General features: G+C 41.9%; 2 protein-coding genes across 10 annotated transcripts in view; one reads left to right on the top strand and one right to left on the bottom strand.

Annotated features, from left to right (window-relative positions):
- The window catches only part of LOC131131695 (N-acetyl-beta-glucosaminyl-glycoprotein 4-beta-N-acetylgalactosaminyltransferase 1-like), a 184,801-nt gene extending 163,398 nt beyond the window's left edge, over positions 1 to 21,403 (bottom strand). For 2 of the 9 annotated variants that reach the window (XM_058076617.1, XM_058076626.1), the window contains exons 1-6: positions 21,292 to 21,403; positions 20,929 to 20,971; positions 15,463 to 15,594; positions 13,206 to 13,355; positions 1,496 to 1,620; positions 1,275 to 1,395 (exon numbers count right to left, since the gene is read on the bottom strand). In XM_058076617.1, coding sequence (XP_057932600.1) covers positions 1,275 to 1,395; positions 1,496 to 1,516 — 142 coding nt within the window. In that variant the 5' untranslated portion in view covers positions 1,517 to 1,620; positions 13,206 to 13,355; positions 15,463 to 15,594; positions 20,929 to 20,971; positions 21,292 to 21,403. Of the gene's footprint in view, positions 1 to 1,274; positions 1,396 to 1,475; positions 1,666 to 2,443; positions 2,477 to 13,205; positions 13,356 to 15,462; positions 15,595 to 20,928; positions 20,972 to 21,291 lie in introns of all 9 variants that reach the window. The other 7 variants (XM_058076620.1, XM_058076627.1, XM_058076618.1 and 4 more) reach the window with 7 other exon arrangements.
- LOC131131694 (immunoglobulin superfamily member 22-like) lies at positions 111 to 20,058 on the top strand. Its single transcript, XM_058076615.1, has 26 exons — positions 111 to 233; positions 4,762 to 4,889; positions 4,961 to 5,095; positions 7,095 to 7,231; positions 7,905 to 8,004; positions 9,175 to 9,211; positions 10,474 to 10,645; positions 10,742 to 10,855; positions 10,927 to 11,089; positions 11,732 to 11,844; positions 11,973 to 12,135; positions 12,875 to 13,159; positions 13,249 to 13,373; positions 14,417 to 14,558; positions 14,651 to 14,858; positions 14,938 to 15,026; positions 15,102 to 15,404; positions 15,482 to 15,655; positions 16,957 to 17,085; positions 17,167 to 17,463; positions 17,537 to 17,625; positions 17,695 to 17,887; positions 17,962 to 18,264; positions 19,351 to 19,499; positions 19,573 to 19,753; positions 19,842 to 20,058. The coding sequence occupies exons 2-26, from the start codon at positions 4,763 to 4,765 to the stop codon at positions 19,907 to 19,909; spliced, it is 3,996 nt and encodes a 1,331-aa protein (XP_057932598.1). The 5' UTR covers positions 111 to 233; position 4,762; the 3' UTR covers positions 19,910 to 20,058.
- Positions 21,404 to 24,103: the final 2,700 nt, after the last annotated feature.

The raw sequence follows: 24,103 nt of genomic DNA, 5'->3' as shown, positions 1-24,103 counted from the left end.
TTATTTGTGCAAAGATGATTACACCATGTTTCCCGGGAGTGGTTCGTACATGGGGAAGAAGAAGAAGAAGAAGACCTAAGTGAATACCAAGCTGACAGGAGTCTGATGAGACGGGAACAGTGCGGATGCGGACTAAGGACATCACTTGGGTGAATATTTGGTCAAGAAGCAGCTGGGCAAGAAACTTGTGGAAACTACTCAACTGTCTGTTAGAAACCGCTTTGCTGTAACAAGTAAGTTGGACTTTTTTTTTTTTATCAAATAATAAAACAACTGAAAGAAGGGTAAGAAAAAACTTGAACAAAACGAAAAGAGATGTTACACTTGCTGTGAGGCAAGCGACTTCTTCAGCAGTTTGCAGTTCTTCTGGCATAAAAAAAAAATAGTTTTTTTTGTTATTTCCTATAGAAAACATCTTGTGGGTGAACATAAAAATCAAAGCTAACACAACCAATTAGGAGCTTCCTTGCTGCAGTTATATCTACCCTTCCATTGCACATCCACTGGCCACCACATTGTTCCATATTGTATCAAAAGTATCCCAATTTATCATGGAAAAACTGTATTAGCAAGTTTGTATTGTATTATACTGTATATATACTATACAGGCGGCACGGTGGTCGAGTGGTTAACACGCAGACCTCACAGCTAGGAGACTTGAATTCCTCTGAGTGCAGTTTGCATGTTCTCCCCGTGCATGTGTGGGTTTTCTCCAAATACTCCGGTTTCCTCCCACATTCCAAAAACATGCTAGGTTAATTAGCGACTCCAAATTGTCCATAGGTATGAATGTGAGTGTGAATGGTTGTTTGTCTATATGTGCCCTGTGATTGGCTAGCGACCAGTCCAGGGTGTACCCCGCCTCTCGCCCAAAGACAGCTGGGATAGGCTCCAGCACCCCACGCGACCCTCGTGAGGAAAAGCGGTAGAAAATAAATGAATGAATATACTATACAGAGTATATGCACTCTTGAAAAAAATACAATAATTTACATTTTGCTCTTAAGGAGAGCTTAAAAATGCAAAAAGAAGAAATGGGAGTGAGACAACAAAAATGGCCAAAAGAGTGAATTTCATTGTCAACGTTATTGTCACACCACGTGGTAGGTTGACCCCGAATGGATGCACACGTGAGTCTTGATTGCTGTCTAGGCAAGTAGCATGGCAACAACAAAAAACGATGGTGCAGAAAAAAAACACACCACGAAAAAAGGCTAGCAGGGTTACAAAAACCAACATAATGCTAAGACGGGCAACTAACAGGGAGCAGCTACCTGGCTGGCAGAGGAGGCAGCAGAAAATGTTCGGCGTGTGACGTGCGCCCATGGGGAGCAATACGACGACGCCCTCCTGCTGGCTGGCCGGGTAGCTCCTCCCATCATGGCGGACAAGCGTCTGAGGGGGGAGAGAGCATTAGCAGGCAGCAGACCAGAGAGCGAGTGTCAATCAGAGAGAGAAACCAATGAGCTGCTCACCTGGAGCGGGAAAGTGTTACCTTGTTGAAAAAGTCAGTCATCACCACACTGACGATGGCCTTCGGTCACGAGGGAAGCCGCCCACGGCATCTCCACATAGCTATGTGCCGTTTGACGCCCCTGCACAAACTGAAGCTCCATTGCTCTATTGAGGGAAAATGCACACCAGATCACGATGACGCCCCCTTCACTGTAAAACATTTCAGATGGAAGTCCACATTTTTGATGATTTTTGGTGATTTTGGATTTTAAAGACTGTGGTCTTAAACTTTTGATTCACTTTAATGCTTGTTTGTTCACCACACCATCACTGTATAAGCATATATATACTATATACAAGATACATACAATATATCCGCCAAACCATTATAGTCAGACGAGCAATCCCCAACCCACCACAGACACTCTTCTGCCTGTCATCTCTGGTCCCCACCCCTCTACGCTCACCCCCCACCGAGGGAACCAGCTCCATGACTCTGACACCTGCCAAGTGGAAAGACAGCTGAAGAGAGTCACACAAGTCAAGTCAACCCTCGGGTTCTGAGGAGTCGTGCTGACTGAGATCCTACACTTCATCTTCAACCTGGGTCTGAAGTTGGAAAGTATACTGGCGCCATTAAAAAAAAAAACATCCTGCAGGTGCCCAAGAAGCCCGTCCCATCCGGCCTTAATGACTTCAGCCGTTGTTGCCCTGACCTCACAACTCATGACAGTCCTCGAGAGACTGGACCCCCTACAGTTTGGGAATCAGCCTCATGTTGGCGCAGTCATCTACCCGCTGCATTGTGCTAACTCTCACCTGGATGGCGGAAAGAGCACTGTGAGGATCAGGTTCTTTCATTGAACTAACTCAACTAACTCCTCCAGTTCCACTCCCACAGTGAATGCTACAGGACTTACATTCATTCCACAATACCTCACCTGTCTGTAAAAGATAATCTACAACAGGGGTCTCAAACTCAATTTACCTGGGGGCCACTGGAGCTAGGGTCCAGGCAAGGCTGGGCCGCATCAGGTTTTCCCAAAAAAAAAACGAAAAACGCATTTATTAAAAACAGAAAAATATACAAACTTTTTCAGTGCTTTGATTCCGATTTTTTACAATAAAAGCTCTGATAAAACATTTCACTGTTCTCAAATATCTTAATTTTTATTTTTCTGCACAAAATAAGATGAAAAATAAATAAACAAATCAAGAATAAAGAAAATCAATCAATCAGTAATAAATAAATATAATAATAATAATAATAATAAAACGGCAAATAATAAAAACGTAAGAAACCACATATAGTTGGTGGGTAGACAAATTATTTTTTTCAGATTAAAATGAACAAAGCATTATTAGAGCCCTGTAGACATGACAAAACACGACTATAGTCACATTTATACTCTTTTTATTTACAACATATTGCGCAACTGCAGGGTCTAACTCGCAAACTACAGAGCTAGCGACCTAAACGATAGCCTTCGAGTTATTTCCTTTAAACTTAAATAGCCAAAAACTTACCACTTCCACACGGATAGGGAGGATAACTATTAACAGTTATTTAACCTTTAACATGAACATTAATCAAACGTAATAATTTTTTCTGGGTACATGATACCATACAGCATCCATATCAAACTTGCGCGGGCCGCACTAACATTAAACTTTCATATCAAGGCGGGGGCCTCAAATTAGTGTCCTGCGGGCCACATTTGGCCCGCGGGCCGTGTGTTTGAGACCCCTGATCTACAACAATATGGGCTACCATTCATTCACATTATTAAATTTAAATGTATTTATAAAATGTTTTACTCATTATTTGTAAATATGCAATATATTGTATATTATTGTATATTATTGTATTGCATTTTTCATTTTCTTCTGTAACTGAGCTACAGCCATTTCCCCTGTGGATCAGTAAAGCCTAAGAGGAAGTTGTCGTTATATTGGACAGGTGTGACTGCACCGACTCAACTAATGTATTCACACGAGGCCTTTTGAGGATTAGAGACTCAAAGTTTTATAAGAGGGTGCAGTGAGTGACACATTTTAATTAGTGGGAGAGTGGAGCTTGACCCCTGCTGGTGTTTGGCATTAAGCGGTTGTAATGTGACTAATCTTCCCTCTGCTGGCGATTGTGTGCTCGGATGATGTGTTCAGGCGTGGCGGCTTCCGGTGCTCGTGTCGGGAGACAGAAACAACTCAAGCAGGTTGTGAATAAAGTGTCCATATTTAGGGTGAATTCATTCATTCATTTTCTACTGATTATCCTCACGAGGGTCATGGAGGTGCTGGAGCCTATCCCAGCAAAATCCGTTCCTTTACCCTTTTTTATGTGTCAGGTACTCTGAAAGGAGGAGTGCTTTTACTTAAGTTTAGTTTTATTTAGCTTTATTCTATAACTTATTCCTTCATTAATTTTCTACTGGTTATCCTCACGAGGGTCGCGGCGGTGCTGGAGCCTATCCCAGCTGACTTCGGCCAAGAGGCGGGGTACACCCTGGAATGGTCGCCAGCCAATCACAGGGCACATATAGACAACCATCAACACGACACGTTTTGAATACAATTTTTTTTTTTTTTTTTGGGGGGGGGGATTTCTTCCTCTCATGTGTTTCGTGTTTTTCCACCCAAATTTGAACCAACAGAACCAACCAAAAGACTTTGCAAAATCCGTTCCTTTACCCTTTCCTTTGTGTGTCAGGTATTATCAAAGGATGAACGCTTTTACTTAAGTTTAGTTTTATTTAGCTTTATTCTATAACTTATTCCATCATTCATTTTCTACTGCTTATCCTCACGATGGTCGCGGGGGTGCTGGAGCCTATCCTAGCTGACTTCGGCCAAGAATGGTCGCCAACCAATCACAGGGCACATATAGACAAACAACCATCCACACCACACGCTTTGAATATAAATTTTGTGTGGGGGGGTTTCTTCCTCTCATCTTTTTCTTTTATGATGTCCCCTTCGAGGCTCACCCAAAAATGAACCAACAGAACCAACCAAAAGACTTTGCAAAATCCGTTCCTTTACCCTTTCCTTTGTGTGTCAGATATTCTCAAAGGATGAGTGCTTTTACTTAAGTTTAGTTTAATTTAGCTTCATTCCATAACTTATTTACTGACTAAATTTGTGTTGTAAAAATACGTATAAATTGGTGACATCACAGCGCAAATACCAATAAACTTGGCTACCACTGCTACACCACTGGCCATGTATCTGCTGGAGGAAATAACAGCACTGAAAAGCAACCAGACTCCATCCGAAAATCATCATTCATGACACCATTTCTGGCAGGATGGAACAGCAGATGAGAAAAACTATGCAGATGTCTTCCTCCTCCTCCTCCTCCACCACCTTCAGTTCCTCCATCAGTTCCACCAGACTGCGAAAGGTCTCTCAGGGTTTGTCTAAGACTTTCGATGGTAAGAAACTTAGACATGATATTTTTGTGGCTATGACTGATGTTGATGTCCTTCCAAAAATCCTCCATTAGACAGTACTGCGGTACAGCGCAAAACATCAGCTGTGGTAGAGACCTTCAGTCAAGTACAGAAGTCCCTCAGCATCCCAGAGGGGGATTCTGTCCCGGATTTTGAGGAAAAGCTCCGCCCGATCACGGCACAAGAGGGTAAGTTTCTCTCCAATCATCAATGAGTCATTTGTGGAAGTCATCGCATCCTCTTATGTCCATACTCCAACTGTATTTAAAACAACAGTGAAGTTTGAAGAATAGTACGGAATCTAATTATAGATTGACTTTACATAGAAATACTGGTCGTCTCAAGCTTAACTCCTCTGGGACTATTATAATAAAATTTTTAAAAAAAGCAGAGCAGAAGACTAAATTGTCTCAGTGGATGAAAGTGTTTTAGATCCCCTCGCTGTGCCCGAGCGACGACCTCTTCCAGCATAAAGATGTTGTGACAGAACACGTCAATAAGAAAGAAAACTTTTTTCACGGAACTGCTCGGAACTTTAATTATGAGTCCATACCGCCATACTTAACGTATGAATATACTTTATATATGAAGTCACAGTATGAAAGCACTGCAGAACCGTGCAACATAAAATGCTTTAGAAGTCATTCCTATTGATCTGATAATACATATTAGAAGTGGGCGATGTTACACATTTTAGTGTCAATCCAATGCTAAGTAAACACAGAACCGGTATTGCTAATACCAATATATTTTACATAGACATTTTTCAATATTATTGAACGATTTTGTGAGTTTTGCCTTTGGTTCACAGATTCTAGCTGTATTTCTTTGGCTTTCGTCGATTCGATTTATTCCTCCAGGCATGCCCACTCTTGCTGTGGTTGATCACACTTCCAAGTGCTTCAGAGGACTTCCACATAGCAGCCGAAACCTAACTTTATAGGAGTTGATCAACAGTATAGAAGGTGATAATAAACAGCAAGGACTACCAATGTTTAAAAAACTGATTGTGGCGGGAATTGGCTATCAGTAACGACACTCCCATGTATGCACACTCTATAATGCTACACAAACAACCGCTTTTGTTCCACGACTTACACAAAGTAAACATAACAACCAAGTAACGTTGGAAAGTCGTCTGGCTTAAGCAATAGTTTGTCGGCTAGTCCAGCTACATACTGGTCCATGTTCACAAAACAGTCCAGTGTGAAATCCCGTGGACAGATTATATATTTTTGACAGGAATCAGGCACTCCAACCACTTCGGTCTGATGCTTGCATCGTTAGGTATTGTAAATAAATGTAGCTTTACCTTAAACGGAAGAAACACTTCCTGGGAGAAATTGCTAACACTGTAAACAGAGAAGCAGAGCTTGCAAGAGGGCAGAGAGCGTATCTGGCCTACAGCACACGCCCATATAAGGAAACCCGGCACTTTGTGATCATCAATGACAGCAAAAACTCATCATCAACTCTGTTTTTTTCTTCATTTGAAATTATCATTTATACCGATATAAGTTATTTTCTTATCATTGGAAGAATTCACATTGGTAGATAAAAATTATTGCAACATCCCAACAAAAAAATCAAATAAATCTCATCACACAAATATCAATCTGATACCGACATAACCCTGGTACAGTAAACCTCGGATATATCGGATTCAATTGTTCCCACTGGTTTTGTCCGATATAAGCGAAATCCGTTATATGCGTATACCGGAAAATGTCCGTTTTACGCATATATCAGATTTATATCCGGTATATGCGTAAATCGGATTTTATCCGTTATAAAAAGGCACTTCCTTGACTATGTTTCCAATGTACCTGGACGCGCAGGCAACGCTGCAAACGCTGCAAATGACGTCGTATAGCGGCCTGTCACGATTCGACGAATCGGAGCGACACGATGCGGCCATCCGATATATGCGAGGGAAATTTAATGGAAATGCATTGGAACGGGACTGGAGATTTTGTCCGAAATAGGCGAAATCCGTTATAAAAAATCCGATATATGCAATGAATTTTTATTGGAAATGCATTACAGAAAAAAATTGGTTCTTTTTTATCTGTCCGTTGTGAGCGAATTTCTGATATATCCGAGTCCGATATATCCGCGGTTTACTGTATCAATATTTTGAACCCCCCCCCCCCAAGTCTAAAACATGGTTTGGTCTGTCATTCAAAGGTGATGGTGCTGCATTCAAAGCCAAGCTATCCGGGAAACCCAAACCCAGTGTTAGATGGGAGCGAGCCAGTGGCAGGCCACTGTCGGCCGGCACGAAGGTGTTCTACGACGACATCAACAATCAACATATACTTAAGGTCTGGCACATACACGTCTTGTTTATTGCGGATCAATCTTTCTAGCGCCGTGAACATCACTTATCACGTATCAATAACCTCGTCTTGGTTATACAAGGTGCTTTTTTCGGTGACACCAGACTCATCTCACCGCATCCTGCTGGTCTTACTACAGGAACTATGAACTGATTATGGTGTCTTGTGTTCCGATATCAGTATAACCTTGAAATCACATGCATTCCAGCTTAAATGCACATTTCTCAAAAGCGGTGTCCCACCGAAGAGTACTTACAGGCAGGGTCAGCACTTCTGTGCATCCTATCATTAAGCGGAGGGGCTTTACCAACTTGGTGCTGTCAAGTGAGACAGCACACCCATGCATCATGACCAGAAGTAGATGAAAGTAAACGCTCTTCTGATCCTTTTATCTATAAACACTCTAAAGTGGATTTAGCTCTCTCTCTCGCTGTACCAGTCCGGGGATCTTAAGTGAAGTTTAAATAGCTACTATAAAGCAATTAACTTGCGGGTGCTGACATATGCATCTCCCTTGGCCAACTGCATCTCTGACAAAAGTTGCAATGCTCGAAGTCAAGCGTTACACTGCCATCTGCTGTTTTAAATAGATGCTACCACGGGAGCAAACGTCAACCGGGAGAACTTTGCTTACAGAAATCCTTATATTGCATTCCAGATCAAAAATCTGACTCTGGAGGATGCTGATGTCTACAAGTGCATTGCCTCTAACGAGCACGGAGAAGCCATCTACAGTATATCGCTTATTGTTACAGAAAGTAAGTCCAACATGTACAACAGTGATTTTCAACCTTTTTTGAGCCACGGCACGTTTTTTTTACATTGGAAAAATCTTGTGGCACACCACTAACCAAAAATGTTACAAAATGTCACCACGACCTCACACGTGCATCAATAAGTCTATGGGAGGAACAAGGTAGGTGTTGCCACACGGACCAATATTACATTGCTCTGCCAGTCTTTACACCACAGACACTCCACAGTAGCCACGTTTTTACATCACCACTTTTTCTCTTTCCCAATCACCTTTCTCGGGAAACAATGGTATCCATGGAAAGGAATATTCCAATCTCTTGTCTACATGCGGCGTGAAAAATCAACCAGAATAGATATCAATAGGGCATGCCCAGTAAAACGTAAACATCAACATCACGTGATACCGGCTTCCCCGAGTTTTTCTTTCACTTGTTGGAATAACTCCGTATTGCCAGTTTTTCCGTCTGTCCAGTCTTGGAATTTAGTTTGAATCAAAAACAAACTTTGCTTAGTCCAGTGCCGATTGCTGGCCTCCATTTTTAAAAGTGAAGAACGTCTGGATCTGCGTGTTACGTCATATCTGAGCATGCGCTGAAAGAACGCACCCGGGATCAATTTATACCGGAAAAGATCAAATTCAATCTCTCTAATATTTTATAATTAAACTCAGGTTTTATATAGATATATATTTTCTTTTTTAATAAAACTGCACTTGTGAATAAAGTATAGAAGGGTTTAGATTCTGTTTCACAGATGGCGCTAATTCATACGAAAGCTGCTTGCCAACCGCCAATAAACAACAGAAGAAGAAAAACACCACGAAGAAGAACGCAGTCTGACAACTTTCCGTTTGAGCGGGTACAAGATACCTCAATCGGATTGGTTAAAGGAATATTCCATCACTGTTCAATTCTTTCCTTTTGAGCAAATAAACCAAATGCAATTGGAATATTTGGGTCCATGTATACTATTGACATAATATTTGCAAATGATGATTAATCAATGTTAATTATAAAAAGTGATATTGGATAATTCCTCACGGCACACCTGACGGTTTCTCAAGGTACACTAGTGTGCCGCGGCACAGCGGTTGAAAATCACTGCCGTACAATACACACTGCGATCCTGCAAGCCATTCATTCAGTGTTTCTTCTTCTTCTTCTTCTTGCCAGATCCAGCACTGGACTTTATAAGGATGCTGAAGAAATGGTTGGTTGTTCAACTTGTCAAGATTCAATCTCCTCTGATCCTACTTCACGTTATTGTTTGCATGAATCCAGAAATATCTACAAAGACGTCCCTGTGCAATGGTGTCACATCAGCAGGAGGGGAAAATACTTTTGAAATGTCATCGTGTTTATACTGTCAAACCCGCACAAAGCTTGCATACTCCTCTGCACAAGGAAACATAAATTATGAATGTATTATTAATTGCACAGCACGATAAAACTAACCTTGTACAAAAAACCTGAGATAAATGTGTGCTTTATAAGATTAAGGGGTGAAAACGACAGAAATATCGAAGTTTATATTGAGAGACATTTAATTCATTGGAATGGCCCATTGGTATTTCTGGAGTAAAGTATCTGGTGAGAGACCAGGGTTCAATTCCACCCTCCATCTCAGTGTGGAGTTTGCATGTTCTCCCCGTGCATGCGTGGGTTTTCTCCGGTTTCCTCCCACATTCCAAAAACATGCTAGGTTAATTAGCTAGGTTCATAGGTATCCATAGGTATGAATGTGAGTGCGAATGGTTGTTTGTCTATATGTGCCCTGTGATTGGCTGGCCACCAGTCCAGGGTGTACCCCGCCTCTTGCCCGAAGACAGCTGGGATAGGCTCCAGCACCCCCCCGCGACCCTCGTGAGGATAAGCGGTAAAAAATGAATGAATGATTATTTTCAGTCTTTCTATTCATCAACAGTCATTGGAAATTTCAGTAAACCACAACACTATGAGCAATGGAATAATATTAATGATAACTAAAAATATATACATAAACGTGGGTTTTCTCCGGTTTCCTCCCACATTCCAAAAACATGCTAGGTTAATTAGCGACTCCAAATTGTCCTTAGGTATGAATGTGAGTGTGAATGGTTGTTTGTCTATATGTGCCTTGTGATTGGCTGGCCACCAGTCCAGGGTGTACCCCGCCTCTCGCCCAAAGACAGCTGGGATAGGCTCCAGCACACCGCCACGACCCTGGTGTGGATAAGCGGTAGAAAATGAATGAATGAAAAAGATTTGTCAGACCTTTGTATTGAGTTGTGGAACCCTATAGAGCAGCTACCTGCACTGAAAGCTTTCGAGATCTTCCAGAATCTGCACCTATTCTAGCTGTATATCCTTGGATTTCCAAAAGGCTGTTTTAATTGAGGTGACCATCGTGAGGAAAAAGCGGTAGAAAATGAATGAATGAATGAATGAGTATCTGGTGAGTTGATCCACTCCATGTTCTTCTCCCTGATATAGCAGCGTGGAGAAGAGAGAGGAGAAGAAGCCTCCGACAGAAGAAGAGATGCTAAAGATCTTGTCCGGAGCTGAGAAGAAGGACTATGAGAGGATCTGTGCGGAGTACGGCTTCACCGATTTCAGAGGAATCTTGAAGAAGCTGAAGGAGTTGAGGAAGAAAGTGGAAGTGGAGGTGAGCCTGTCATGAATGCAATTTATGGAACAGGGCAGTGATGGTAAAATAATATGATATATACATATGATATATCATCGGAAACATGTTTCCCAGGTCGTACGAGTGCTGAAACCTTTGGAGGACATCACTGCCAGAGCAGACAGCAATGTTGTGTTTGATACCATCCTGGAACTGAAAGATCCAAACATGAAGATGCAGTGGTTTTTGGTGCGTTTCGTTTGTGTGTCTTCCAAGTGAGAAAATGCTGAGTACTCCCAACACGGGTATTTTGTTCTCAGGGCACAGAACTGCTGCGCCTCCAGTACGCGCATGGCAAATATGAAATGAAACAGATGGGAACCAAACACATGCTGTGCATTTCTAACGTGAGCCTCGCTGACGCCGGAACCTACAGCCTGCAAGTCGGAGATAAGAGACAGTCAGCTAAACTTAAAGTCATAGGCAAGTCATTCATGTCACCTTTATGTCACCTTTCCTCTCTTTGTCACATCTTCTATTGTTTTTCTATGCTCAGTTTGCAGTTAGTCACGGCGTACACCGAATTATTTACCATGTAAGGTTATTATTAGTGGTGGTTCTGGCTCGAATGACACCCTGGGAAGACTGACCCCTTGCCTCGCAAACCTTGCAATCCAATGAACCTCAGTGTTGCCAGCGTCAGCAAGTGACATGTTCATTTTCTATCAGAGTTGAACAGATACATTCGACTTAACGGCCAAGCAGATGCCGTAGTAAAGATTAAAGATTTGTCCGGTCAAAACACGCAGGTCTTCGGACTGGTCAGCGGTCACCGAGCGGTTCTATTTACGTTCGGCTTTGACTGAACCCCAACTTCATAACACACCTCATACGTAGAGAGAGTAATTTTGACCATTTATATAATGCTACAAACATCTTGACAGAACGAATTGTCTATGAAAAAATACATGTAACTCCAGCATCTCAGAATTCACGAAACGCGTAATCTAGTTTATTTTTGTCCACAGTGGGACATGAATTAGGACCATCCAGTTTCGATGTTGAAGTTTTTCAAGACCTCGCTACTGCTACCCAAACTAAAAAAAAATTTTCTGTTCCTGTCAGATGAACCTCTAAAATTCCTGTCTGAATTCAAGCCAATGAAAGTGACAGAACGCCAGACTGCTGTATTCGAGGTGCGTCTATCCAAGAAGACCAATGTTCCTCTGATCTGGAAGGTTAGTATCTGATAGCATGACTACACAAAAAAATGAAAGACGATCGTGATAATTTACTGTTTTCTTTTGGGCCCTAGGACCCAGCCAATCTATCCCACTCAATATTATATATCTTATATGTTTTACAGGTGAAAGGAAAGGAGGTAAAAAGGGATGAAAAGTTTGATGTGTTGCCGTCCGAAGACGGTCTGACCTACACCCTGAAGATTAAAGACGTGAAAGTCAGTGACACTGGAGACTACACCATCAGCATCGGAGACATCTCGGCCACTGTGCCGCTTTTCATCGAGAGTATGAAATACACCTCATCACAGAGAGGATGCAGAATTAATGGAATATCAGCTGCTATATCATTAAGCTCATCTTTATCCTTTATCTGTATCATCTTTGTTACACTTAAAGGTTTCAGATCATCAAAAAAAAATCAATATTAGTCGATGACAACACAACTGTACACAAATGTTTTGTTATTAAGGGAGAAAAAAAATCCAAAGCTACATGACCCTATGTGAAAAAGTGATTGGTTTAACCACCCACATCTGCAATCAAACATTTGCAATAACTTGCAATGAGTGTCTTAGAGCGCGGCGTAGAAATTTTAGCGCACTCATCTTTGCAGAATTGTTGTAATTCAGCAAAATCTGAGGGTTTTCAAGCATGAACTGCCATTTTAAGGTCATCTCAATAAGAGTCAGGTCAGGACTTTGACTAGGCCACTCCAAAGTCTTCATTATGTGTTACGGTGCGGCTTGTCGGCGTTGCGTTGTGACCCCAGGATGCAGATAAAAATGTCTTTCGAATAATAATCTTGCTGTGCAGTGGCAGGAAACGAGTAAGAGCGTGAGCGAACGGAAAGGAACAACAAAGAAAGTGGCGACAAAATACGGGAATGGGAACAGGAACTAAAGCATAGAAGGAACTAAACGAGCTGTCACGGAGGCTAATTCTGCAAAACAGTTATGTTTTGCTTCCGCCATTCAGAGGTGGACTTGCTGGTGTGTTTCGCATCATTGACTGTTTTTCATCGCAGGGATTCCCATCACCTTCACCGGCGCCTTGAAGAACGTGCGCGTAAAGGAGAAAGGCAAGGCACGAATGGAGTGCGAGATGAGCTCCAAGGATGTGCACATCCGTTGGCTGAAAGACGGGAGCGACATCACAGCCAGCCGCCGCTACATCTTCATGCGTGAGGGAAAGAGGGCAGAGGTCATCATTGAGGAGTGTGAACAGACAGATGAAGGAGAGTACTCCGTGGTCTGCACGCAAGACAACGACCCGCAGGAATACGCCACTTCGGCCAAACTCACTGTGGATGGTACTAAATATCTATCGGTTGTCAAAGTACTGCATACTGAAATTACCTGTTCTTCTTTGCTGTCATGATGTTTTCTGTCATGCTGTCAGAACGTTTTGCCTCAGTGAAGAGTGGGATGTCAGACACTCAGTGTCCTACGGGCAACCCTGCGGAGCTCTGTGTTGTCTTGGATGATGAGAAGGTGGATGGAGTGTGGCTAAAAGATGGACAGGAGGTACAAGATTACTTAACACGATTATCTCTATTCTATAAACTTGATTTTTGTATATGATTTCATATATATCAGGAGTGGACAAAATTTTGGCTATTTTCTATTGGCCGTTACCTCACTCCCTGACTCCTTAAGAGCCATACCAAGAGCCAAGCCAAGAGCCAGAGTGTGAGATTTTAGCTCGATGGCTAGCACTCTCGACTCTTAATTCTGCTAACCCTCGTTCGATCCCCGGTGAAAAGTGAGGTTGGCTGGAACAGTCGGGTTAAACGATAGCTTGGGATATAGTGACCTACACTGGATTGGTACAAAATGCAGCGGTGTCCAAACTACGACCCATGGGCCAAGTGTTACTCGCCATCCATTTTTCACCGGCCCATATCAAAATCTAAAAATATCATTGACAACGGCCCGCGCACAATATGTGCTTAACTGTTTTGTACTCTTTATTTTAAACACTATGTAGTATTGAACAAGGCAAAGTACGGGATATAAGGTAGCATAATATTGTTCAGGGTAACCAACCAGAAATGGTGGAACCAAAGAGGCCTTATGTGTGGTTTTGCTTCCTTGAGGCTGAATCTGTGGTTGACATTAATTCCCGTGCACTGGGTGATGGTTCAAGCTTGGGCAAGCCGTGTATGGTTATGGTAATGGTAATGGTAATGGTAATGTTAATTTCATTTGAACATGCATCAGATTACAATTGAATGCATCACATAATCAGTTCACAGTTCCACATGTCCAAAAGGAGTAGGAAGAAGCAAAGCTTATTAAATCCTACCCCTCCATCTGGTACTTTTACAATCAGTAACTGTTACATTTGTTCACTTCCTGCTTTCCATAATACAGTTTAAGGGTTTGTTTTTTTTAAATAATGGGCTAGGCATTCATTCAGCTAATGTTTTGCACCTTCAGTTTGACTTTTTTAAGTTCAAATGGGACCTGTTTCTCCAAGGTCAGCTGGGGTGGGCTCCAGCTCAGTATATATGTGAGCTGTGTCGAACCTTTTTTTTTGCATAACCCTAATGTGTGATATCGCTCAGGTTGCAGGACAGAGAGGAGTTCAGGTGGTCAAACAGGGAGCTGTTCACAAGTTGATCTTCTCAGGCGTGACCGATGCTCACGAGGGCAAGTACACCTTCAGAGCAAAGGGTGCGGAGAGTGAAGCTGTGCTCACCGTTGCAGGTGACTATACATCTGTGTATGCGTGTCTATATGACGTGTGCATCTAAGTGAGAAAACTTCCAGAAAATGTAGTTTATTTCTATATATCTCAGATCCGCCAGAGGTTGATTCCTCTGTGCTGGACATGTTGGGAACCCAACCGGTAACAGTGAAAGCGGGCCAGACTGCTACCATTAAGATCCCGTTTAAAGGGAAGCCTCCTCCCAAGGTCACATGGTACAAAGACGGCGTGGAGGTTGTGGAGGGTAAGCGAATGAAGGTGGAGCGGACTGCTGATAGCACCACGCTGGTGATCAACAAGTGAGTGGCAGACTTTCAAACATTTTCAGGCCTCCTCAAGATCTTAGGAGATCTTAGAAGATTTTTGCTGTGTGAGCAGATGCGTGCGAGAGGACAGCGGTGCGGTTGTGCTTCGACTAAAAAGTGACAGCGGCACAGCTACTGTCAACTTGCATCTCAACGTGATTGGTGGGTGATGATACACCATACGATTAACCGTTGTTAAAGATATGACCAACAAAACCATATATTCATCTTCTTTAGACCATCCGAAACCTCCTCAAGGCAAAGTGGAGTTCTTGGAGCTGTCCAGGAAGTGCATCAAGATGAAGTGGAAAGCCCCCAGAGACAATGGTGGTAAGGAGGTGACCGGCTTTGTGATAGAACGTCGTGAGTCAAGTAAAAAGTCATGGACCAGAGTGGGGGAAGTAAAAAGCAGCGCCACCGTCTTCACTGACGACAAAGTGGAAGCGGGGCAAGCCTATCAGTATTACATCAGGGCCGTCAACTCGGAGGGAATGAGTGACCCTCTTGAGACTGAAGAGGTGTGCGCTGGAGAACCAATAGGTAAGAACTATTTACCATTTATGTAGTAATTTGCATATTTCTACAAAAAAATACACACCTTGCTGAAATCCACTTAGAGCCTCCAGGCACAGCGTCCCAGCTTCAAGTGTCTGATGTCACCAAGGACGCCATGACAGTGAGCTGGACCCCGCCGGTTCATGATGGAGGAGCACCAGTTCTGGGCTACAACCTTGAGAGAAGGAAGAAGGGCAGCAAAATGTGGCTGCAGGTCAATAAGGAGATGATCACAGGTCAGACTTTAAACCTATACAGTACTTAAAATACGGTACTTAGGGGGGGTATTGCTTCCTGACCAGTGAGTCATTAAATTGCTCTAAATTAGAATGGTCCGCATATTAGCCTAGCTTAGTAGCATCGATGACACTACTGTGTTTCTGTATGATTGCATTCACACTGAGAAGTATGACAAAATGAAGTCAGGATTTGGATTTTGGACTCAAACTGGCCAAAATGGTGAGTGCGTTTACCGCTATAAAGTTGGCCAACTGAGGGACGGATGCATATATTGAAGGTTGGTGCTCTGAGCCCACCCAGGGACAAGTACATGTTTCATAACACTGTGGGCTCTAGACCACTGGTACATCACTTCATCAAATGAATGAATCATCAAATCGCTCCAAATTATGATTGTCCGTGTATATTAGTAAATAGTGGTTCAAAACCAACCAGGGTTGAATGTGAGTTTTTATCAAACAACCAAACCGCTACCGCTTATCCTCACGAGGGTCTCACACATGCTGGAGCCTATCCCAGCTGTCTTCGGGACTGGACTGGTTGCCAGTCAATCACAGGGCACATATAGACAAACAACCATTCACACTCACATTCATACCTATGGACAATTTGGAGTCGCCAATTAACCTAGCATGTTTTTGGAATGTGGGAGGAAACCGGAGTAATCAAATCAAATCAACTTTATTTGTATAGCACTTTTCCTGCAAAGACATGCAACACAAAGTGCTTTACAGAATTAAAAACAATTACCACACTTAAAAGGAAAAACAAACACTAAGAAAGCCCCTCCCACCCACCCACACACAATCACACACAGTAGGGAGACATGGCATGGCACTGAGGATCAAGGAAACGCCACCTTTGGGGCCGTCCACACTGGGAGGCGCCGCAGGCCGTGCCATCGGGGGACTAGCACCCGGGCCCCCTGACTCCGACACACGGACGGACCCCCACATCAAAGGGAGGAACCCCCAGCTGGCCGGGTCGATTTGACCCAAGGATGGCACCCCCTCAGCAGACCCAACACAGCCCCCAGTGTGGAGGAAATACTGGAGTTAAAAGCCAAACACTAAAAGCATAAAATGGGACTAAAAAGATAAAAACATAAGAAAAGTTTTAAAATATTAGTTAAATGCCTGATTAAAAAGGTGTGTCTTAATCTTTTTTAAAAAATATCAACAGTCTCCGCAGAACATGCAAACTCTACCCAGAGCTATGTAACCACTAGGGCGCCGGTGTACAGGTTTTATGTTGCTTTTTTCCTGTAACTGCTCATTCATTCATTGGTTACTTCCAGACTCTAAATTTATGGTGGAAGGGCTGGTTGCTGATGTGGAATATGAGTTCAGAGTGAGCAGTATAAACCAGGCCGGAGCAGGTAGTCCTAGTACTATTTCCAACGCAGTTATGGCCAAAGATCCTATACGTGAGTTCTTCAAACTTTCCTTTGAACTTTTGTCTTACTACTGATGTATAAGAAAAAATGGTTGTCTTATTCTTATTTTAGAAGCACCCGGCTTGGTGAAGAACTTGCTTGTTTCAGACTCCACCAACACATCCATTTCTCTGCGCTGGACACCTCCTGAGCAGGGGGACACACCGTCAGGTTACATTCTGGAGGTTCGCTCTAAAGATGCCAAGGAATGGATGAAAGCCACTAAGATCCCTATTGCTGGTACTGGCTTCACAGTAGGGGGGCTTAAAGAACGAATGAGATACCGCTTTCGTATCCGGGCTGTGAATGAAGGAGGGCTGGGGGAGCCCATTGAACTCTCAGAGGGCGTCCTCGCTATGCCTCCTCCTGGTAATGCAACTCAATTCCCTTTTACTCTCTATCCGTCCTCCTGATTCCATTTCATTGGGCATTCAACCCACAGTGGCTCCCAAGTTTGATCTTCAAGGTAAAATCAAGAGTCAGATGGTGGTCCGTGCAGGAAGTACACTTTGCCTTCAGCTGAGCTTCACTGTGAGACTCCATCAGCCGTATGATAATGATCCTTCCGAGCTGCATCACTGACCCGCTTTGTCACCGCAGGCCTCCCCCCTACCGGTAGTGACCTGGTTCAAGGACGGCAACATCACTACAGGAAGAGAGGTCATCACCAAAAGCAATAATCACTCCCAGTTCCTCATCTCGTCCTCCCAGCGGAGTGATTCCGGAGTGTACCGTATCCACCTAAAGAACGATTACGGAGAGGCCCACTATAACGTTAATGTCCGGGTTACAGGTTTGTCAAGAATACCCACAAAGTTTGTTTCGTAGTACTATAGACACTTGATGAAACTTCCTTTTGGCGTCAAGACTTTCCTCGGCCCCCGAAGAACCTTCGTTTGGTTGAAGAGGTCCCAGGGACTGTGACAGTGCAGTGGGATCACACTCCAGACCTGGCTGACGACAACGAGGGAGCCCATTATATCATCCTTAAACGAGATACCGGCACCCCTTCTTGGTTTACGGTGGCTGAGCGCGTCTTCAGCAACAAGTACACCGTTACTGGACTGCTTCCAGGGAGGAAGTATTTCTTCAGAGTCGTAGCGCAGAACTCTATTGGAGACAGCGATCCTTTAGACTCAAATGAAGCGCTCATCATCGCCAGGGAAAAAGGTATTGGAAGTATTCAGCTTAGTTCAGTGATTTTCAACCTGGCACACCACTAACCAAAAATGTTCCAAAATGTCACCACGACCTCACACGTGCATCAATAAGTCTATGGGAGGAACAAGGTAGGTGTTGCCACACGGACCAATATTACATTGCTCTGCCAGTCTTTACACCACAGACACTCCACAGTAGCCACGTTTTTACATCACCACTTTTTCTCTTTCCGAATGACCTTTCAGGAAACAATGGTATCCATAGAAAGGAATATTCCAATCTCTTGTCTACATGCGTTCGTGAAAATCAAAACAGAATAGTCAATAGGGCATGCCCAGTAAAACGTAAACATCAACATCACGTGATACCGGCTTCCCCGAGTTATTCTTTCACTTGTTGGAATAACTCCGTATTGCCAGTTTTTCGTCTGTCCAGTCTTGGAATTTAGTTTGAATCAAAAACAAACTTTGCTTAGTCCAGTGCCGATTGCTGGCCTCCATTTTTAAAAGTGAAGAACGTCTGGATCTGCGTGTTACGTCATATCTGAGCATGCGCTGAAAGAATGCACCCGGGATCAATTTAAACAGGAAAAGATCAAATTCAATCTCTCTAATATTTTATAATTAAACTCGGGGCATGTTTTATATAGATATATATTTTCGTTTTTCATAAAACTGGACTTGTGAATAAAGTATAGAAGTGTTTAGATTCTGTTTCACAGATGGCGCTAATTCATACGAAAGCTGCTTGCCAACCGCCAATAAACAACAGAAGAAGAAAAACACCACAAAGAAGAACGCAGTCTGACAACTTTCCGTTTGAGCCTCAATCGGATTGGTTAAAGGAATATTCCAGCCCTGTTCAATTCTTTCCGTTTGAGCAAATAAACCAAATGCAATTGGAATATTTGGGTCCATGTATACTATTGACATAATATTTGCAAATGATGATTAATAAATGTTAATTATAAAAAGTGATATTGGATAATTCCTCACGGCACACCTGACGGTTTCTCAAGGTACACTAGTGGTTGAAAACCACTGGCTTAGTTATCGGAACTAATCGTTTGTATCCCGGATTGTTTGTATCCTCAAGAGTGCATCAGCAGCCTTCGCTTGAAGGAATATGCTGGACCACCACGTCAGGTGAAACCTTCATTCCTTCTTCACCTGAAGGACCATGCAGTCCACCGAGGCCATGACTGCACCATGAGCTGCGCCTATCAAGGAATACCAACGCCACAGGTAAAAGATACATGGTACATGGTACTCTTGGAGGTGTTCTGTTCTGATGGATTTGGTCTTTCCTGTGCGATAGGCTTCCTGGTATAAAGGAGAATGTAAGATCTCTGACTGCCCTCGCTTTTGGCAGAGCACCGCTAACGGAGTGTGTACCCTGGTCATTCCTATCTGCGATGCTAAAGATAGTGGGAAGTATACTCTTGTTCTGGAGAATCCGCTCGGGATGGCAAAGTGCTCATGCGACTTGGTGATTTTTGGTGAGTTATAAAAAAAGGTGAATAAAATGGTCATGGAGATGTGTTACACAAAATACATTACGGCATGTGTGGTGTCATTGTCTTCCAGATAAGGATGACAAGAACCTGCTGGAGAGCCTGGCTAACCAGGCAAACAAGGAGAAGCTTATTTTGTAGGAGACAATGTATGCTTTGTTTGACAAGATTCTGCATACTAGCAATTATTTAGCTCGAACACACGCATCTGCTATTTGGATTGTGGAATGTTATTTTCCTTCTGTGCATGAACTTTCCCTGGCAGTGTAATAAATGAACACTAGAGGTCAGTGGGGTACTTTTCATTCTTCATGAGCAGTGTGGTGTGTTTAGGTCATCGCAACTACCAGTTTGTGCTTTTTCTTTAAATCCCAAATCATGATTTGGTATGAATTAAGCGCTGTTTATGCATCTATAATGTAAACAAACATTTAATTTTGATTCAATGTAATTCTGCATATGTGAAAGTAAATCTAATTGTTCTCTGAAGGATAATGCATGACTTTAGTATACATTTGCTTTAAATATTATTTGACTTTTATTAATGTTTTATTATATTACAATTATTTAAAAAAAATAATAATAATAATTAAAATAATTAAATAATAAAATACAATTTATTAATATTAATAATATAATACTCAGGGTGGGCTGCACGGTGGGTGGGTGGTTAGCGCGCAGACCTCACAGCTAGGAATCCGGGTTCGATTCCACCCTCGGCCATCTCTGTGTGCAGTTTGCACGTTCTCCCCGTGCATGCGTGGGTTTTCTCCGGGTACTCCGGTTTCCTCCCACATTCCAAAAACATGCTAGGTTAATTGGTGACTCCAAATTGTCCATAGGTATGAATGTGAGTGTGAATGGTTGTTTGTCTATATGTGCCCTGTGATTGGCTGGCCACCAGTCCAGGGTGTACCCCGCCTCTCGCCCGAAGACAGCTGGGATAGGCTCCAGCACCCCCCGCGACCCTCGTGAGGAAAAAGCGGTAGAAAATGAATGAATGAATGGTTGACTACTATTTTTCAGAAAAGTATCAAAATCAAGAAAGAAATGTCTGTAAAATAACTGTAGTGAGTCTACACATTGTCACATAAAAGAGCATCCTCTTAATACCTTGTTACACATCTCATTTGAATACAATAAAAATACTACCTAAATACCTCAATATCTTCGGAAAGGCGTCAGCGGTAGCAGCAACAATTTCTGTAACAAAAGTTGTCACATTACATTTTTTTCTAAGTCACGTGAGATATGTATAATAATCAACACTATATACAAATGTATGAATTTTTAACCAGATAATTTAACTCTACATACATTATTAACCAATGAAATAAACGTTGGACAACAGAAGGGCAAACTGCCAACTTGTTCAAAGAATAGCTCTCCATGCTATTATGCTAGCAGCAACCAATATATTACCTGAACATAAAAAAAACACACACACTGTAAAGACAGAGTACTACCATTTCACTACAAATTATTTATTATGCTGAAGAATGCATAATATTTAGAATATTTACCTTTTGGAATTAAAGGCTGAGTCATGGACACACACAGTAGTTTCTACTCGGGTCTCGTTCAACCCTCACTTCTTCTGTTCATCCAAACGTCCAAAAAACCCTCACAGATAGCACACTGGCCCCTAGCGGTGTCACTTGGAACTGCATCGTAAACGTTTTTTTCAAAGGTTTTTTTCTTCTGTTCATCCAACGTCCAAAAACCCTTCACAAACAACACACTGACCCCTAGCTGTATCACCTGGAACTGCACCGTAAACCGTTTTTTTTCACCGAGTTACATTAGTATCAGATTTTTCCCGATCATGAAAACCAATATTAGGAAAATACTGTATAAAACACCCACTCCACTCCATGAGATATATCATGTCACAAATATCGGTATCGGTTGATATCAGTATAGGAAATTAAGAGGTTTTTGGCAAAAATTCGGACATCCTTAATTAAGACGACCATAAAAATGTCTATTTTTTTACGCAAACCCTTCTGCAAGCTTGATGCTAATGTTCCCGTCCAATTTTGAATCAACATTTGCAATAAGAGTAACTCTTTTTTGATTAGATTCGCCTCCAGAAACCCCAAATCTCTCTTTGGTATGCCACATACACTTATTAAACACATTTAAAAGTATAAATAAGATGATCTGGATTGTGAAAATACATTATCGGTGAAAAATAAAGACGTAAACATGTAAAAAAAATTGTGGTGTATTTGTACAATTTAGGGTGGATGAGATGTGTCCTCTTCTCTGAGGAAATAAATACAATAAAAATCCACAAATAATATCATTTACCAATAATTTGTGAGACAATAAACATTTTTGTTTAAAGTTGTTCAAAGTTTGGCCAGTTTGTGTGTACTTTTCCAAGTGACGTAAACTAAAAAGTGTATTCTGACACTGTACGCATGTGTAAGGTCACCAAGGCCTGACAACGAAGGTGTGTGACATTATATGTGAGTGATGCTTGACTGTGGTCTGATTACCAGCTGCCATGGAGGCCGAGGGGAGTTGAAACCGATCTCCAGACGTCATCACGCTGGCTCACACAAAGGCAGTGTCAAAAGAAGCACCACGGGGGGGTTCAAATGTCAGGTTGCCAGGTTCCAGTCAATTGAGCGGTGACAGGCTATAAAGTGACATCACTGCTTCCTTCACCCTCTTTATTGCTCGATATTTGCAAGGCTAAATACTAAATACTAAATACTCGCACAATGTCAATGAAAATGAGGCAAAGGCACAGTATAATTAAGTATAATTAATTCCCTATATAGTCATTTTAACATACATAATTGCAAGGAAAATACATCTATTGTAAATTTCGGTGTATAAGCCGCTACTTTTTTCTTAAACTTTGAAACTTACAAAGAACACTAAACTCATCACACAGCAACTTAACACTCAAAAGGTATACCGTAAAATGTTTTTTATAAAAACTCTTTTATGGTTTTACCATAATGCATTTCATTCTAGCGACTCATTCATTGAGGAGCTGCAATGACGTCAGCCTCCCTCTGGGTTCTGGGCTTCTCTGTGCTCCTCTGTCGTCCATACATTTTCTATGCTGCTTATCCTCCAATTAAATGCTTTGCTAAAACCAAATGCTTTGTGGGAAAACTTGAATTTAACTACAAAAATATTTGATTTACAAATATATAAAGACATTTGCTGAAATGTATTTGTCACGGCGGGGCCAAGAAGAAATTAAAGGGGACTTTCAGTGAGCAACCAGTGCACTCACAATGAGATTATCAACCCATTGGGGAATAGCAGGAGATCATTATATATTTACAAAAAAAAATTACAAAGAACACTAAATTCATCACACAGCAACTTAACACTCAAAAGGTATACCTTAAAATGACTTTTTAAAAACTCTTTTATGGTTTTACCATAATGTGTTTCATTCCAGCGACTCATTCATTGAGGAGCTGCAATGACGTCAGCCTCCCTCTGGGTTCTGGGCTCCTCTGGGCTCCTCTGTCGTCCATACATTTTCTATGCTGCTGATCCTCCAATTAAATGCTTTGCTAAGACCAAATGCTTTGTGGGAAAACTTGAATTTAACTACAAAAATATTTGATTTACAAATATATAAAGACATTTGCTGATATTTATTTGTCACAGTGGGGTCAAGAAGCAATTAAAGGGGACTTTCAGTGAGCAACCAGTGCACTCACAATGAGATTATCAACCCATTAGGAAAAGCAGGAGATCATTATATATTTAAAAAAAAACTTACAAAGAACACTAAACTCATCACACAGCAACTTAACACTCAAAAGGCATACCTTAAAATGATTTTTTGAAAACTCTTTTATGCATTTCATTCTAGCGACTCATTCACTGAGGAGCTGCAATGACATCAGCCTCCCTCTGGGTTCTCGGCTCTTCTGAGCTCCCCTGTCGTCCATCCATTTTCTATGGAAAACTTGTATTTAACTACAAAAATATTTGATTTACAAATATATAAAGACATTTACTGAAATGTATTTGTCACGATGGGGTCAAGAAGCAATTAAAGGGGACTTGTTATGCTTTTTCCACTTTTCTGACCTATAAATGTAGTTAGAATGTTGTATTCTCATGTTAAACAAAATAATGACGTTTGCACATTTGGAAGTAGAAGAAAGAGGTGAACTTCCCAACACTACAACTATGTTCATGTATCGCTTTTATGCCACCATTCAGAATAATTTGCGTTTTTTTGTGTTGTTTTTTTTTTTTTTTTTTGATGGCGTGCATCGAAATGATCCTCTACAGACGTTTTGGAAGAAGAATGGAGCTCTTTGACGGTACAAGCTTGGCAGTGAATGA

The sequence above is a fragment of the Doryrhamphus excisus genome, chromosome 6, assembly GCF_030265055.1.
Source record: "Doryrhamphus excisus isolate RoL2022-K1 chromosome 6, RoL_Dexc_1.0, whole genome shotgun sequence".
NCBI classification, from domain to species: Eukaryota; Metazoa; Chordata; class Actinopteri; order Syngnathiformes; family Syngnathidae; genus Doryrhamphus; species Doryrhamphus excisus.
Note: the sequence above shows the minus strand (reverse complement) of the source record. Positions and strands in the feature narration are given on the sequence as shown.